This window comes from Sceloporus undulatus, chromosome 6 (genome assembly GCF_019175285.1).
Source record: "Sceloporus undulatus isolate JIND9_A2432 ecotype Alabama chromosome 6, SceUnd_v1.1, whole genome shotgun sequence".
In the NCBI taxonomy this organism is placed as follows: Eukaryota; Metazoa; Chordata; class Lepidosauria; order Squamata; family Phrynosomatidae; genus Sceloporus; species Sceloporus undulatus.
In genome coordinates this window covers 90,691,687-90,708,091 of record NC_056527.1, presented here as the reverse complement: position 1 = coordinate 90,708,091, position 16,405 = coordinate 90,691,687, and the positions used below count along the sequence as shown (strand labels likewise).

Here is a 16,405-nt window from a genome sequence, read left to right as displayed (position 1 = left end):
CATATATTTATAAAGGAATGTGTGGATTTTGGTAAGTTCTTATTTTAAAAAAATGAGCAAAACAAAATTCCCACCCATCCCTAGTAAAGAATATAGACTGTATTCCAGGTTTGTGGTACAAAATGCCCCTAGTGCCCTCCTGAGGCCCACCCCCAAGAAGACTCATATATTTGTGTTGGTGATATCTGTCCTCAATTTCATTTCATTTTTGCAAACACTGTGCCAGCTACACAAAGTGGGAGAGCCAAGCAAGAAGACACCATTCTGTTTTTTCCTTTGGTCACTCAGAGAAGGTGGATGAAACTGTTAGTTTTGCTTTCCCCCATATTTGAAGCTCTTTCTATTTCGGAATATGAAGACATGTGCAAATTTTGGTAAATTCCTCCAAAAGAAGAATTTACATACTAAATAAAAAGAAATCTGCAAATTTTGGTAAATTCTTCCAAACGAGTTTGGAATAGTTTTTTTAAAAAAACTATTTGCATCAGTCAAATTCAATAGGTGTAGCTATTCCCACATGGGAAGGATCATGTTGTACTTGTCTGATATGCATGTGCTAAAGAGAAGTACTTGCTTAGAAAAAAACAGATGCAAATCATAATTCAACTCAAACGTGGTTGAATACACAGAGAAGCAAAGCCATACTCTCAGGAATTAAGCACTCCGGGCCCTAGGATTGTATAGATGAATCTCATCTCTCAAGCATTCCATTTGTTAAAAAATCTCAAGGGTTTTTCCATATATATATATATATATATATTACAAATTTTGATAAATGATTATTTGTAAAAAAAAAATGAACAAAAAACAAGAGTAAGTAAGAAGGGCAATAGCAGAGGAATCAGTTGGCCTGAGGAGTTAGCAGGGCCCCTCTCATAGGCTTGGGTGTCATCAAATGCTCAATAATATTAACTATGATTCTCACTTTGGATGGTGTGAGAGCTATAGATTAAAAGCATGTATCCATACAAATGGATGTACATAATCTAGAACAGGAGTGGACAATGTACAGCTCTCCAGATGGTACCAGACTACAGCATTTCATAACCCCTCAACCATTGGCTGTGCTGCCTAGAGCTGATGGGAGTAGCAATACAGCAATAGTGGAAATGCCTGATATTTCCCTCCCCTGTTGTAGAGTATTTTTGCATTCTCTGCTGGTGGACATGGCTGTGAAAGCAGATGTACAGGGGTCCCGTTGATAACCACTGGAATGCACAGTGAGTGCTGGCAATGTCCAATTCATGTTGATTTTCAGATGGCAGAGAGCAGTAAAAGCACTGCCTTTCTGGAGCATCTTAGAGTGCTGAATCTATAGTGTATGGAAATGAAACAAAATATGATAGAATCCCAGCAGCTGAGAGCCAGCACAAACAGCAAGAGATGGAGGTGTGAATGAGCTTCCCAGTTCATAAGACTATCTCAGAAGTAGCATTCTGTTACCCATTGCAATCTTCTAGGTGTTTCTAAGAGGTTCAGAAACTCAGCATAGAGAGGATGTTCTCCCCTCCCACATTTGTCTCCATTATCTGGAAGTCAGAGATATACTGTCTACGAACATAGAAGTTCCATTTAGCTATCATGTTGAATAGCTATTAATAGACTGACCTGCCATAAATTTAACTAATCTGTTAAAGTGTAATCTTCTGAAAGCTGAACTACATGCTCTGTTAAATATGTAGTGTGCAGTTCAGCTTCATTTTGCTCCTTAATTCAAATACAGATGAATGTGAACTTAGTCTGGACTGGGGCCACCACACACAGTAGAGAGGATATAAACCTCCTCCCTGTGGCTGTTGTTTTTTTCTTGAATTGCACAAAGACAGGAAGGAAAAAACTCCATAGGAAAACATGGTGGGTTTTCTCATTTCTTTTGTATGATCTAAACTGGGAGGAGTCAAATTTAAGGTGATGGTGGTATGTGTATTTATGTGTCTGTAACCCAAACTTCTCCTACTCATGTGTCATGGTGCTGATCTAGACTTCACATATGTTTATTCTGGAATAAGAAAGAAATGAGGCTAGGCTGCACACAATGTATATAATACACCATAGTATGTAATCTAACTCTATATGGACACTTTGACTTGACATCTCATTTCATCAGGTAGTCAGCAGGGGCTTTAGGTGAGCTTCATTCCCATTTATGGAATATGGAAATATCAACAGAGACCTACTCTACAAGATCACAGCAATGCCTGATCATATATGCAAAGTACTTACAGCACTTGTTATATCTATGGAAATTATATTCATTGGTGAGGGGAAAGCACACTCTTTCTGTCAGTAATCTTTATTTCAATATGCAATGCCAATCTGAGGTGCTGCTCCGAATTTCTAGAATTGATTTGAGTCTTGGTCAGCAAAAAACCCAGACTGACATTAACTGGTTGTTTTGTTTGGAGATGTACTTGGGGCTCTTGCCAAAGTAATCAGTAAGCAAAAGAGTTCCAAATTCTTAATTTATGTAGAAGACAGGAGACTAATATATACCTGTAAATCTTGTTGTCTGGCCTTCTCATTTTTGCCACTGTTAAATGAAGAAGTTGGGGGAGAGATGGTAGACGAAAGACTCCGTACATGTTCAATGACACTCTGCCCTTTGTGCTTACTGTTCTTGGTCTCAGCTCAGCCACTGAAAATGAGTTTTGAGGCTGAGCACCAGACTAATCTATGTTTAATAAAATTCTTTGGACAATAGAATCAAAAACCTCTGAGAGATCAAGAAGCATCAACAGGACTGTACTTTGCTGTCTATCTTCTGACAGAGGTCATTCATCAAAGTGATTAAGGCTGTTTTATGGTCTAGTGCTGGATTCAAATGGGCTTTAGATCATCTGTTTCTTCCAACAGTGTTTTGAATTGGACCACCATCACTGTCTCAAATACCTTCCTCAAAAAAGTTTCTTGTGAACAGCCTTTTGAATGCCCCTTTGACGGTGATGAGCACCACTCAACAACACTCAACCCTCCTTGTTTCACCTTGCGTCTTGTATTTTGATATAATTGGCCAAGATGGTCAAGGGTCAACAATACATATGACTGGATGAGCCTCTACAAGCACCTTGTTCACTTCCTCAGACCTCATCATATCAACCTGATCCGATAAAATCAGACAAAACAATATTTCCTCAGGAGTGTCAAAGTTAGAGTACATATGAATGACCTCAACCTCTAATCACCTAGCAAATGTATCACAGCAGTTCTTTGTAGATTTCAAGATTATCTTCCCATGAAGCAGATGCAATAATCCATCAACTACTGAAAAAGGTCTACTGCATGGTTTATCAAGGATGCAACAATGGTAGAGAAGTAATGTTGTTTCAATATCCTCTCCACCACAAAACAGATCTAACATGTTCTTATTCATTGTCCGGCCTTATGCACTATGTGATTTTTGCCATTTGCATTCAAACTGCAACTCCAGCTCTCCAGTAAATCAGAGAGCTGTCTGGGTTCTACACTATCAGAGAAAACACTTGGGAGCTGTCATGTCAACAACTACTAGTCTCATTAATCCATCATTTAATGGTGGGACAAGGGTGCTGACAGATGTAGTTAACTGGATAGCCCCAAGAACATCCAGAAATTCATTAGATTCCATAAGTCTCCAGGGGAAAAAACAATTTAATGGATATTCTCTCTCTCTCTCTCTCTCTCTCTCTCTCTCTCTCTCTCTCTCTCTTTCTCTGTTGAGGGTAAAGCCACTGTCAGGCTAAATAGCACCAGGAAGTTGTTTGACCATGCCATGGGGTAGGAAGAACCCCTTCCCCAACCCTGAATTCCAAACCACCAGTTCCTATGTGTTTCAACTTACCAAGTCAAGACTATATCATGAAAAATAAGTTGGGCTGGTGGCATATTGAGACTGTTCCATGCGTGTCATGGCAGTCATGAAGTCACACCAGACTCCCCTAAACTGGCACTGATAGGATATTGAAATCATCAGGTCATGTGTCCTGGGGCTTTCCAGTTCCACACCCAATACCACTTAGGCTACCTGAAACACATACCAGCAGAATCTCTGACCTATTGCCTCTTTTGCTCTGCTGAGGAGGATATAAACCTCATATCTAACAGTGACACCTCTTCCAGGCCCACATACTCAGCTATCTATTAAAAGATTTCTTTCTTGATATGGTTTGCCTGCTGCATTGTCCATATCTTGCTCTCAGTGCTGAACCAGAGTTCAAAGTGCCAAAAGTAGCAGCTGAGGAAACAAGGGGTATCTGGTACTAAACAGCGCAGAGTCAGAACACCTTAAATTAGAACATAGTCCGCAAAGTTGAGGTGACAAAGTCATTGAAAGTCCAGTGGTCATAAATCAGCTGTTTAACTGAGAGAAGCTCCCTGCTTTTGAAGGAAGCCAGCTCAGTCCATGCCTTGATTCCCAGAAGTATTTAAAGAGTGCATCTCACAGATGTGTTTTCTCTGATGCTTGGAATGAAGCCTCACAGTTTGTCAGCAGGGAATGGTCCAGAGCCTCTGCATTTGTCAGGCACTGTAGGGCCTCTCCTCTAGCTTCTCATCCTGCTGCTGAACTGAGGAAGGACCTGGCTAGCTACCAGGCATTTGATCCAACTCCCCTAGAACATCTGCTTCATCTTTTGAGGAAGACAAATTCTCAAGGGATGGAGGGCATGGCAGTCTAAAGTAATCTCCATATTGCGAATGCAGAGACTGTCCCACAACTGCATGCATCATGAGAGCCCAGGGTTTCATATTGGATAGATGCAAAAACATTTATCTGAGTTTGGTGCTTTGTTATTTCAAATGGAGAAGCCAAACTGCCTCTGTTCTAATCCTTTTATTCCCACTTAGTTTACAGCTATAGGAGGGAACTTTTAGTCTAGTAAAACTTTCTGTAAAACCCAAAATGTAGATGGTGCAACACAACACTGTCACTTTCTTTCTCTCAATGTTATTTTACCATCTTTGCCTGAGGGAGAAGCATGTGAAACTTTGGAAGTTAGTAGGATTTATTTTGCGTCTTTTAGTTGGCCAACAGCGTTATCATCACAGCATGGGTTTTAGATTTTGTTAGGTTTTTGTTTGTTTGGTCTTATGGCCAGCATCCCTATTCCTTAAATGCTTTTTTCAAGAAAGGAAGAAAAACATGTGAAGTTGGGAGAAATTATCTCCATGCTCTACAGAAATTGAAGACTGAATACATAAACTAACCTTCTGCATATTTAAAGAGTTCCACAATGATTGATGGGGCCAGCAATTACCTAGCACATCTCTCTGAAGGATAGACTGAGAAAGACAAGGATACACCATGTGCTACAATGATGTTGTAGATTAATAGCATGAAGCGTTGTTTTGAAATTGACAAGTTACAGCAAGCTGTTTTGGAAGTGGATGTAGTTGGAAATAAATGCTTTGGGCAGCATGCCAGGCTCTCGGTGTTTTTGCAAGAGAACAATCTCGCTTGCTCTAGACTGCCATTATACAGGTGCTCCCAGTATCCTAGTCCAACACTGAAACCACTACACCATGTTCACTCTTGTATATGTACACTAGGAACAGGGAATCTGTGCATCTTCAATTACTGTCATCAATATCAACCATCATCATAATCTTCATATTTATTTCTATTATCATGTTTATTGTTGTCCTGCCTTTTCCCCAGTTCTGGACTCAAAGTGGCTTGCAACAAACTATAAAAATACATTGTTAAAAAATTCACAAGATACAAAAGTTAAAATGAGATTAAAGCATCAAAAATTTAAAACCAGATTAAGATATACATCATTAAATACACAAAGACACAGACACCCCAGCACAACAATTAGCAAGATCCAGTGCATTGTTCAGGTAAGAGAAGCATTACAAAAAGAAAGTAGGGAAGGTACCAGTCTAACTTCCTAGGGAAGAGAGTTCCAGAGCCTGGGGGCATCTATTGAGAAAGCCCTCTCCTGTGTTCCCACCAGACGTACCTATGAGGGTGGTAGGAAAGAAAGACCTCCTGTTAGAATACTTGAGACCCCCCCCCTCAATCTGTACATAGTGTTTCATATTTTCATATGTTTTAAGAGGTCACAATGACCTTTGGAACACTAGGAAGTTTCCTATAGTAAAAGCACATTGATCTGAAGACATGTGAAGGATCTAGATAATACCAAAATAAAGGTTAAATGGGTTTACTGATCACTCTTGCACTGGAGATAAAGATGGCTGCATTGCACTAAAACGAGTATAGTTATATCTTCTCCCTACCCCATGTCATGTCCCAGCCAACTTCCCTATCCATCTTATCTTGGGGCTGTTCTAGATCCCATCACTGTTTTGTCAATCAACCGGAATTGCTCCTTTTGTCAATCTCATGAGTCAAATTGTTTATACTTTATGTGGAGCACCAAACAAAATATAAATATTCACAAATGTCCAATTTGCGATTGTGGTGAGTATCCACTGGAACTCTGTTCATCGTCCAGACTCTTCTCTTCCTATGTCACCTTCAGATGCTTTCTGAGCCACATCCTGCTTTCTGTACATTCTTCTACAGGACTGGTAAATATCATCCTTTGTACAACCCTAAGCCTTTTTCTATCCAAGTTCCATACCCCCATTTCAGTTAGCCTTCTATAGTGTCTCCGATTGATTTGTTATTGTGTGTTTGTGTGCTCTCTTGCATATTTCCAAATAATTTTTTTTTATTCACCAAAGTTGGAGTCCACCTTTTTCTTTTTAGCTTTGTCAAGAATTTTCATATCAGTTTTATGATACCCATTTTAATATATTCTGTAGATGTGTGATCTTTTATTAGCCATTCTGGGGATTTTAAAAAAATGAAATCAAAATTTAGGCTATAAATCTGTCTGTCAATAAACACATCTAATTTGATTCATTAATATTATGGTCTCTTTCTAGGCGGCAGACTAAGGCTGAGAACATTATTTGTCCAAGGCCAGATAGTGCCTTAGTGGCAGAACAGAATCATGAATTCATACACTCCAGTATTTCTAGACCCAGTAACTTTTTTTTATTATTACTGAAAATAGCTCAATAAATGAGGGCTGACTTCAAAGCCTAGAAAATAAGAAAGAAGATACAGTCTTATTTAGTTATTGGTCAAGGTATAGTAGTATCCTAGCTTTGGAGCTTCACAGGACTATATCCAGAATAATAGAAAAACACCAACTCTCCAGGATACCTGGAACAAGCTGCGTTGTGATGGAGAAGAACATTTCTATTGATGATAATGTGTCAGTTGCAAAGCTGGAAATGTTGATATAGTTTATAATAGGCTTTTTGCCGAGCGATAGAAAACATTTACACTGCTGACAAAGAACATTTTTCAAAACATTTGTCATTCACAAGCAGCCATTAAAGTTGGCGGTAATAACCCAGAAATGCACAAGTTTGATTTAAAGTCATGTCTGTTGGGTTTAGAAAAGTGATGAGTTTTAATTCCGAGTTTAATCTCAAAGCAGCCACTGGGCCCAGAGGTCAATATGTCCTGGGAAAATATTTTAGTTCTGTGTTAAATGGAGGGGACAAATGAGTGAATTTAAAAGGCTCCCCCTCCTGCCACTACTCCACTTTTAAATCTAAGCATGGAATGAGTACTGGTGGCTCAGATGCAGGGATGCTTGGTTTCCATGGTGATGGACGTGGGATGCTGACCAGGCCGCACACAGAATGGGAGCAGGATACTAACAGGCTTTGATTGAAAAACAACATTAGTTAAATCACTGCTAAGCCTACATGGCTCTAAGGTTCTGCAAGATTCTAGACATTGAATGGAGGCTCCCCACCCCAGTAGGATTAGAAATCAGAGCATTCAGTTCAGGATAGATTTGGCTTCACACTAAGGAATTTGCTAGTGCATGCATTACAAGGCAGCAAATACTGGGGTTGGGATTCGGAGTATGCTGGATGCTGTAGCCCATCCTAATCTTCTGATGACTTTATTTATGTATTCAAAGACGTAGCTGTGCTAGTGTAGAATATCAGTATGCAAAGAAACCTTGTAGCACCTTTGAGGTTAACTGAGAGAAAGAAGTTATAGGCAAGGTCTACTTCCTCAAGCATGTATTAATGTATGTATATCTCCAATCATAGCATTTGACTTATTTATAGTTTTAAAAAAACATAGGTGTGCACATAACCAGGCTGGGGATATAAATAAACCTCCTATGCAAAACAGGTAGCCAACCATTGATCATTTCAAAGGAGTTCATGGACCCAGGGGCCAGTCACACTTATGTTTTTTGCACCGAGAGATTCACATTTGTGTATCGATTCAAAATCAATTCACTGTTTCCAATACAGACTCTGAAGTTCCCATTTGCCATCATTCTGGCGCCTCCGTTTCCTGAATGGTGGCTGTGTCATCCAAATTGATCTGATAGCTTACTCACACTATCAGAGATGCAGCTCACTGTGGTTCTTTTAAAAAGTACCACTAAGGGATCCGGTGCCACATGCACCCATTTAAGTGGGCTTTTTGGTCCCCCCTCCTGCAAACTGTATTGAGTACAATCGGTGCAAGTTGGAACGACAGGGACTGGATTCATAGTGTGAATGGGGATAAAGATTTATTTTACTTTTTGAAGGTAACTTGACTGCCATGTTTGCATTGTGAGGCACTGAAGTTTATCAGGCAATTGTTGAATGGGTAACGTATTGTTGGGCACTGAATCCTGATTACATTCAAGAGCCTAGCTACTGAAGTTGTTACATTTCTTTGTGACCAGTGTCTCTTTCCCCAGCTGCCAAGTTGTGAGTGGTTCCCTGAACCAGTGGTTCAGATCACCGGAGGGGGGGGATTGCTATCCTTGCAAGAGGTTTGGTCTTGCCCCTGCATTGCTATAAGGCTGTGGGGACATATATAACTTCAAGGTACTATGAAAAAAGAAGAAGAAACAGAATCTTTCTTTATGTAATAGTTTGTTGAATGGCCACATGAGCTCCTATGAGTAGACTGTGGAAGTTCTGGGGAAAAACCCCTGCAGTGCCAGAGTTCCCCATCTCTGGTGCAGGACTTGACCTGGTGTCTGGAAAGGGGAGGAGGAATCACTAGGGACCCTGGAAGAACAAGTTGATTTGAACAAGTTTGATTGGGACTGCCATGTGTGGGCATCCTTGGCAACAATATATGAAAGTCCTGGCTTTGTGGAAGGATAGGTCTGTGGCAAAGATGGGTGAATTAAGTCTGGATGGCAACAGCAGCTGTGGTTCACTGGGAGCAGACTAAGAAAATTGTGCCTTAAAGAAGCAGGGGAGGGTCGTCATGTATGCTAGGGCAGTTTTCAGGGTAAGCAGCTGTGATGATCTCACACATCTGTGGAGGAAGGCTGATAGTGATCCACTGCGACAGCCTTGCTTGTTTGCCTGTGGTGCAATCACTGAGCCAGACTGAGGAGATGCGACAGCCGAGCTCCTTTTGCAGATTCAGTGTGCCACCTCCCCATTCCATCCTGCTTGTGGTATTGGTTGACCAATTGGAAACACAGCAAGCTAATGGGTTGTGTGGGAGGGCTTGATCCTAATATGATCTGCATATGCGGGCTTGTTTGCAAAATCAAGGTGGTTGATTCAAGAGTGTTATCTGGAATTCTTTATGTGGAAAAATCTTGGAGCATTTTTATTATGCTTCCTTTGTGGGTCATTTTCATGATACTGTGTGCTTTGTAGTAAACTGCAGTCTTCCCTCACGTCAGCTTCTCCAAGAGAACAGTTGCTGTTGTTTTTATAGTGACTGGCTTTCTGAAAAAGAATAAAGGTTAATTCACTAAATATCCAGGCATCCTAATTCTCACTTTTCATTTGCTTAAAACTTCTTGTTGTGTTAAGGTGATGTTATTTCTTAGCCACAGCTCCTGGGGGTGGCAGAAGAATGACAATGTCAAGATCACCTGAACCTCAGGTATTATTATGGAGGAAAAGACACTCCAGAGAACTGTGTTGAAACATTCTGTTGGTAAAAAGTGATGGAGCATCAATACAGTAACCAACCCAATGCTTTACATTTTTTCTGTTTTCTCTTTGACCAGTGTACCAACCAGTTTAAATCCTCTATGATATGCAAACCAACGAAAGAGATTTTAATACCACATTAGTAAGAAAAAAACAAAATATTGACATTGCATGGATTTTCCAAATGTGAAACTCTCTTTTCATTTTTAAAAAAATATTACAGATAGTAGAACTTATTTATTTATTGCCAAAATGTGAATTATGCTCCTATTCACTTTCTGTAAAACCATGACACACCCTTCCTCATTCTAAATGCAAATCCATATCCCGACGCCAGCATTTAAAATTCACAAGGCTCCATTTCCAGTTTTTCAGCTTCAAGATTTGTCTTATGATCGTGCAGCAGGGCACAGGCTCCATAGGAGATATATGTGCTCTCTACAACTGCTATTTCTTGCCCAGATCCTTCATTCCCATTGTCTATTTATTTGGACATTTCCAACTGTTCCTGATCAGATCTACTTCACATTTTGGTCAGAGGTAGCTGTCAGTTCAGATTTCTCATACGTAGGTCGTGCTGACAGATAAGAAAGGTTATCCCGAGGCCTTATCAGCAAGGAATAAATAGTAGAAATTAATGTGCCTTGTTCTGTGGAAACTGAGCTGCTTTGCCCTGTTTCTCCACTAGATGGTAGAAAGGGACCATTGCACAGCTGTGGTAGGTTGTAAAAAGAAAGCTTGATGCCAGCCAAGTGGGCTAAAGCTGTGGTAACTATTGTGAGTGGTGATGTTGAAAGAAAGCCTCTCCTCCTGTCTTATTTTTGGTAGGTCTGATCCAAATTTAGTCAGGATTAAAGCAGACTCATTCAGATCTTAAGGTAATTATGAATAAATGAAATCCCTCTGATTTAATTTGATGTTAAATTTATGTTGTGAGTTAGACAGCTGCATCCAGTAGCAACTGAGACAGATGTCAATGGTGTAGAGGAGCTGCAGAGTGCCCTCCTGCCCCTTAAGACTCTAGCAGAGTGAAGGGCAGAGCATCTCTTCCCCTTACAAAGCATATTTCTCCCCAGCCTGTGGTGACAGTAATCTGTTGACAGTGGCAACAACAAATGTAGGAAGGAGACACAGTCTGGGGGCTGCATGTTGCCCCCTCTGCTTTGAGCATGACTTAGTCTAGATCTAACCCATCATCTACAAAATCAAGTGAGGTATAATTGCAAATGGGGAAAATACTGTGTGTTTTAAGGGTTATCCAGAAAGGACAAAAATCCCTACCAAAAATTTCCCATTTTTTTGTTTTAATTTTACCTTTGATTGTTTTTATTGATTCCTGTTTTGCATCCCACCTCTTTCTGAAATATCCTGTGTTTCCTGCGCACCCCCCTTTCATTTGGAGTACAATTGACAACTTTTGCCTATATAGCACTTCAAAGGTTTTCCACATGTGATAGTACAGAAACTTAGGGGCTGTGTAGACTGCCCCTAAGGGGCAGTCTGCAGCTGCCTTCAGCTGCACCAGATTGAGGCGGTGGCAACTTCACACTGCAGTCCCAATCTGGCCATTCCAGGGCACAAAAAGGAGCTGGAAAAAGCAGCTTTAAGGCGCACCTTTGGTGCTGCATCATGAGAATGCAGCACCAGAGGAGCGCCATGATGCTGTGTGTTTTGTGGTGCAGTGTGTGGCATCACACCACCCTGGGGGCAGAGTCAGGTGTGCATCATTTGGATGCCACACCCCCACTTCACCCCCAGGCCAGCCTTTATGGCCGGTGTGTGCAGCCCCTTATTGAGAAATTCAATGCTCTCTGCTTAAGGAAGGGTCAATTAGCCTCGCACAGGTCAGTGTTTGCCTGGATTTCAGTGGAAGTTACATTGTTGATGCTGCGAATGGATTTGAAACGTTATTGCCTGTGTTTTACTACCCTTTGTCCCTGGTCTCCACATGGCCAGAAGGAGAGTGGGCTTTGCCTGCACTGATATCCCTCCAGACCACCTTAACTGATAACAGAAGTAGCATCTGAGGCAAAACATAGGCTTGTGACTCTAACCTTGCCACTTTTATTCTCCTGTATGATTTTTAAAATCTTTGCCTGATGAAGAAGCCATGAAAGCCTGCATTATCTAATTTGTGCATTTTCATTGCTGTTCAACAGTGGAACACATTCCCTTGGAGAGTGGTGGAGTCTCCTTCTTTGGAGGTTTTTAAGTAGAGGTTGGATGGCCATTTGATGGCCATTTGATTGTGTGTTCCTGCATGGCAGGAGGTTGGATGGATGGTCCTTGAGGTCACTTCCAACTCTCTGATTCTGTAAAGTTACTACTGTTTTGTAAACTTTGGACTTTGTTGTATTCCCCCCTCCCTTGTTCTTTCACTCCCCTCCCCCTTGATCCTGTGTTACATCTAGTCTCAGACAACGTTTCAGAAACTGGTGTTCACTAATTTCCACACAGCTCTTTTTAATTGTAATTCAGGAGTTATAGTCATAAAGTGCTTTGGCAATATTACACTGGTTAAGCATTACGATTATTTTCTTTTATTGCTAGCATTTGTCTTTTGCTTGCTTGATCTCTGGTGAATTCTGACCCTGAAAAAAAAATCATGATTTTTCTTGTTGGCAGCTATTTTAGTTAGTTCCAGTATAACAAACAGACGACCATGGAAAGGTACATTTCATTTTGGGAAATAGTGGGCTGGTTTGAGAGATTAGCGCACTGACTTTCATTCCCACACTAGGCACCGGATGTAAACTCACAGGGATGGATTGTATCACACAGCTTCGTCCCCAGGCAGTACTCTATTTCTAGTTTTGTAACTGTCCCATTCTCATTAATGAAAATTAGTGTTTCTATTCATTAGTAACTATAATCAACCACAAATAGCTGAGATTAGATCGCATGACATCAAAGTCAGAGAGTGTAGTTTTGTGCTATATTAAAGCAGCTAGCTTTTAGGACATGTAACACAAATACCTAGATACATTCAGGTCTTCTGGTAGAGGCTTCCTCCTGCAAAACAGAAACTCTTCAGCATTTATGTATGCTGTTCCCACTGCTTTATACTCATCCACAACCAGTCTTCTCTCCTAGGAGTCCACCATATTAATGATGGCAACCAGAAATTTATTTTTGGCAACCAGTAGACCTATTTTGGCAAGCAGTGTACTGATGTTCCAGTACAGAAATAACAATGTATGCAACAAGAATGACACTGGATAAAGCTGAGGGCTTTTTCAAAATGACTCCACACTGCAGGATTGGTGTCATGAGCTGGAGAAGAGATATTTTAATGAATACATACACAGAGAGAAAGAGACACACACAGCCTGTCACTTCCCCCACCCCTCATGAATTGCTTTGTTTGGTACCTGGTAGAAAAATGTACTACTTACCTTGCTTCTGTGTAGCAGACAGTAAGCAAGCAAAAGTTTTCTAGAAGCCATAACTAGGTACCAAGCCCAACTAGAATACATAGAGCCCTGTTTCTCTGTCTTATTCGTAACCAGAATTCTTTGAACTGGAAAACAATAACTATAACCAACCAATATCTTTATTACATTTAGAATTCATGTGTGGGGTAGACTGTCCCATTATTCATACTTCCAGGCATCTTGCTTCATTCTGCTCAACTTTTCTTCCCTTTGCTCCGAGATTTGGAACCTCGTCTCTTGTCCTTCTTCGAATAGCTCCAAGAACAAGATCTGATGAGGGACAAAATTTTGCTTGGTTTCTGGCTGGCACCTGAAAAAAATAGTAGCAAAGTTAAGTCCATAGAGGCAGGACTAATGGAGAAGAGATAGTCAGGTAGGCAGAGCATTTTAGAATCAGAGATTAGGAGGTTGCTGTATCGGCTGTGTAGCCCACAGGTACAGGAAATCCAAAGCTAATGCATCTCCCATCTGTTCACACTGACAAAAAGATAGAGATATGGAAGATGAGATTATTATTTGAGGAACAGAGGGGGTACAGTATATAAACCATCCTTGTATGGAATCAAACCTATCTAGCCATGTACTATAAATACCACCCAGCAGCAAATCTTGAAGGTTTCAAGTAGACAGTAATTTCACAGTGTTTTTCTCCTGATGGGGTGGGGAATCAGCAGCTGCTTGATGGTCAAATATACACCACGGCTTGGCTTTATGCAGACATCTGTTCCTATGCACATCCCATCTACACTTGAATTGGCCTTGCCCATTTGTAGCTTTGCCTTTGCCTGGTGCTGGAATGTGCATCCTGACTTAGTCCAGATTTTTACAGGAAAAGGGTTCCCCATCCATGATTTAACTGGAGTTCCTATGGTCTGAATCTGGGATCTGCTGCACTGTGGAAGGTATATATGTCAGTGAGGTATAGTTTTTCCTCATTAAGGTAAAGAATCATTGGAGAAAATTGTGTGGGCTGAGCAGAAAACATTTCTTAAAATCAACACAAAAAAGCTTAATTTGTTTAATGTTAAAAACACAGCCCTATATTATACAAAAATTGTAGGTGGCCAAGCGAGTCTCTAAAAAGTCACCTTTTTAGACCGAGCTCATTGTTTTCGACAGAAGTTTTCACAGGTCTTAAAAGGCAGCAAGGAAGTTGTAAGACATACTTTTCTGGTGAGGGAGTTCCAAGGAACAGGTTGTGCTGCTTTAATTTTTTGACTACAATGCTGGAGATACCCGAGCCAGCATGAATTAGTTAGTGGGCATGTTGGCTGGGAATCCTGAGAACTATATATATTTTTTTAAATGAAACATTTCCAAGCTTTTGTTTATGGCTGAAGAGCCCTTTCCTTCTCTAGAAGATCTCATTTCAGAAAAAGAGGAGAGATGGAGCAGGTTCTTGTCCCCAGATTTTAAGGGTTGTGGAGCTGCAGGCCTTTCCTTAATGCATGTATGGCCCAGGCAACAGAGACACTTTAATGGTAGCAGACAAGCCCTTCAGCCAGCCTGAAAGCAAATGAGAATGTGGAACAGAAAGAGCTGATCATTACACAGGAAAAGAGGGAGCTATGTGGAAGGCAGGCATGTAAGATGAGGATCAATATAGAGCAGGACTGCCTCTGCCAGGAGGCAGGGTGAGGTCGTAGATTTCAGAGCACCATTAAAGAGAAGAAAATGGTCAATTATTTCCATTATGAGAGGTGCCATTTTGATTTTCTGCCTCAGATGCCAAAATGCCTTGGGGGCATCTCTGCTATAAAGGGATGTAGAAGAGAGAAGGATAGAGGAAGAGGATAAATAGAAAGGAGGAGGAGTGAATATATGGCTTGAGGGGAGAAACAGACAGATTGTGGAAGGGATAGAATTGGAAGCCCGTGACAGAATAAGAGGATGAATGTTGCCTTCCCAGAGCTGTGGGGCATTTAGGGTCTTGCATCAACCAGCAATTTCAGATATATATGGGGAAATACTGCTGTAGTAGAGAGCTTTGCATTTGTATAGTGGACAAATAAGCTTTTCCTGGAAGAATCTAGTACTTTAGTTAATGGACAGCGATCTTTCTTTCTCAATTGCCTTTTAAAAGAAAAGGGGGAAAACTGTCAAGTCTAGCAAGATAACTTTCCTCCCTGTCTATTATGATCAAAACACTAGGACTCCCTGGTTGGATCAGGTCAAGGTCCATCTAGTCAGTTTTTCAGATGCCTCTGGGGAAGCATAGGAGTTGAGCCATCACCTTGTCCTTTCATTTAGTTTGCGAAAAGCCAGTGCTGGGGAACCTGTGGCCCTTCTGATGTTGATGAATTACTCAACTCATTATCATTACCATTACTTTATTCAATTGTATCCTACCTTTTCCTCCTACTGGGACTCAAGGTGGCTTACAAATGATTAAAACCAGATTCTTCTTTGTGGCTTCTGTGAAAGACTCAAGTGGGTATTCCTGCGCCTGTGCAGAACACTTTCAGGACCTTCTAGAATAGCTAGGAAAGAGTTTTGGTAGTAGCTCTTCCCACCTCCACTCCTGTCCCTTAGTGGTCCTGATCATTTACCACAGTTCTCAAGGATGCCACATAGCAGCATCCCAAAATGCAGGACATATCTGGGCGGGTTTGTGTGACTTCACAAATAAGCAATTGAAGAACCACAGTTACAGATATACAACCTATTCTTCCCCACCATTGTCAAGCTGGAAAAGGAGATAGGAATAATGGTCCAACAACATTTGGAATTTGGAAGTGCAACGATACTCTGCACTGGGTTAGAATTAGATAGTCTGAGTGACCTGCTGTGATCTCCCTTTTTGTCTACCTATCCTGACCTCTCTGTGATATAAACTGATACTCTCAGATATGTTTCCACTTCTCTTCTCACCCCATTCTTCTCTGAAACCATCCTAGAGATGTACTGTAGTTAAATTACAATAACTCCCTCAGTGACCTTCCTATTTTAGAGTGGATTTCATATAATAAAGACTAGTTTGTTCTCTAGTCATTGGTGTCTTTGCTCCTTAGTTAGAATATTTCACCACTGCACTGCATTAATTCTAA

The 16,405-nt window shown here is 40.8% G+C and overlaps 2 protein-coding genes across 3 annotated transcripts in view; one reads left to right on the top strand and one right to left on the bottom strand.

Moving 5' to 3' along the window:
* ASIC2 (acid sensing ion channel subunit 2) overlaps positions 1–16,405 on the top strand; it is a 483,092-nt gene that overhangs the window by 87,693 nt on the left and 378,994 nt on the right. The gene's annotated exons all lie outside the window — the stretch shown is intronic.
* The window catches only part of LOC121935411 (protein FAM71B-like), a 25,184-nt gene continuing 22,056 nt past the window's right edge, over positions 13,278–16,405 (bottom strand). For both annotated transcript variants that reach the window (XM_042476901.1, XM_042476900.1), the window contains exon 7: positions 13,278–13,668. In XM_042476901.1, the coding sequence (XP_042332835.1) occupies positions 13,553–13,668 (116 nt within the window). In that variant the 3' untranslated portion in view covers positions 13,278–13,552. The remainder of the gene's footprint in view (positions 13,669–16,405) is intronic.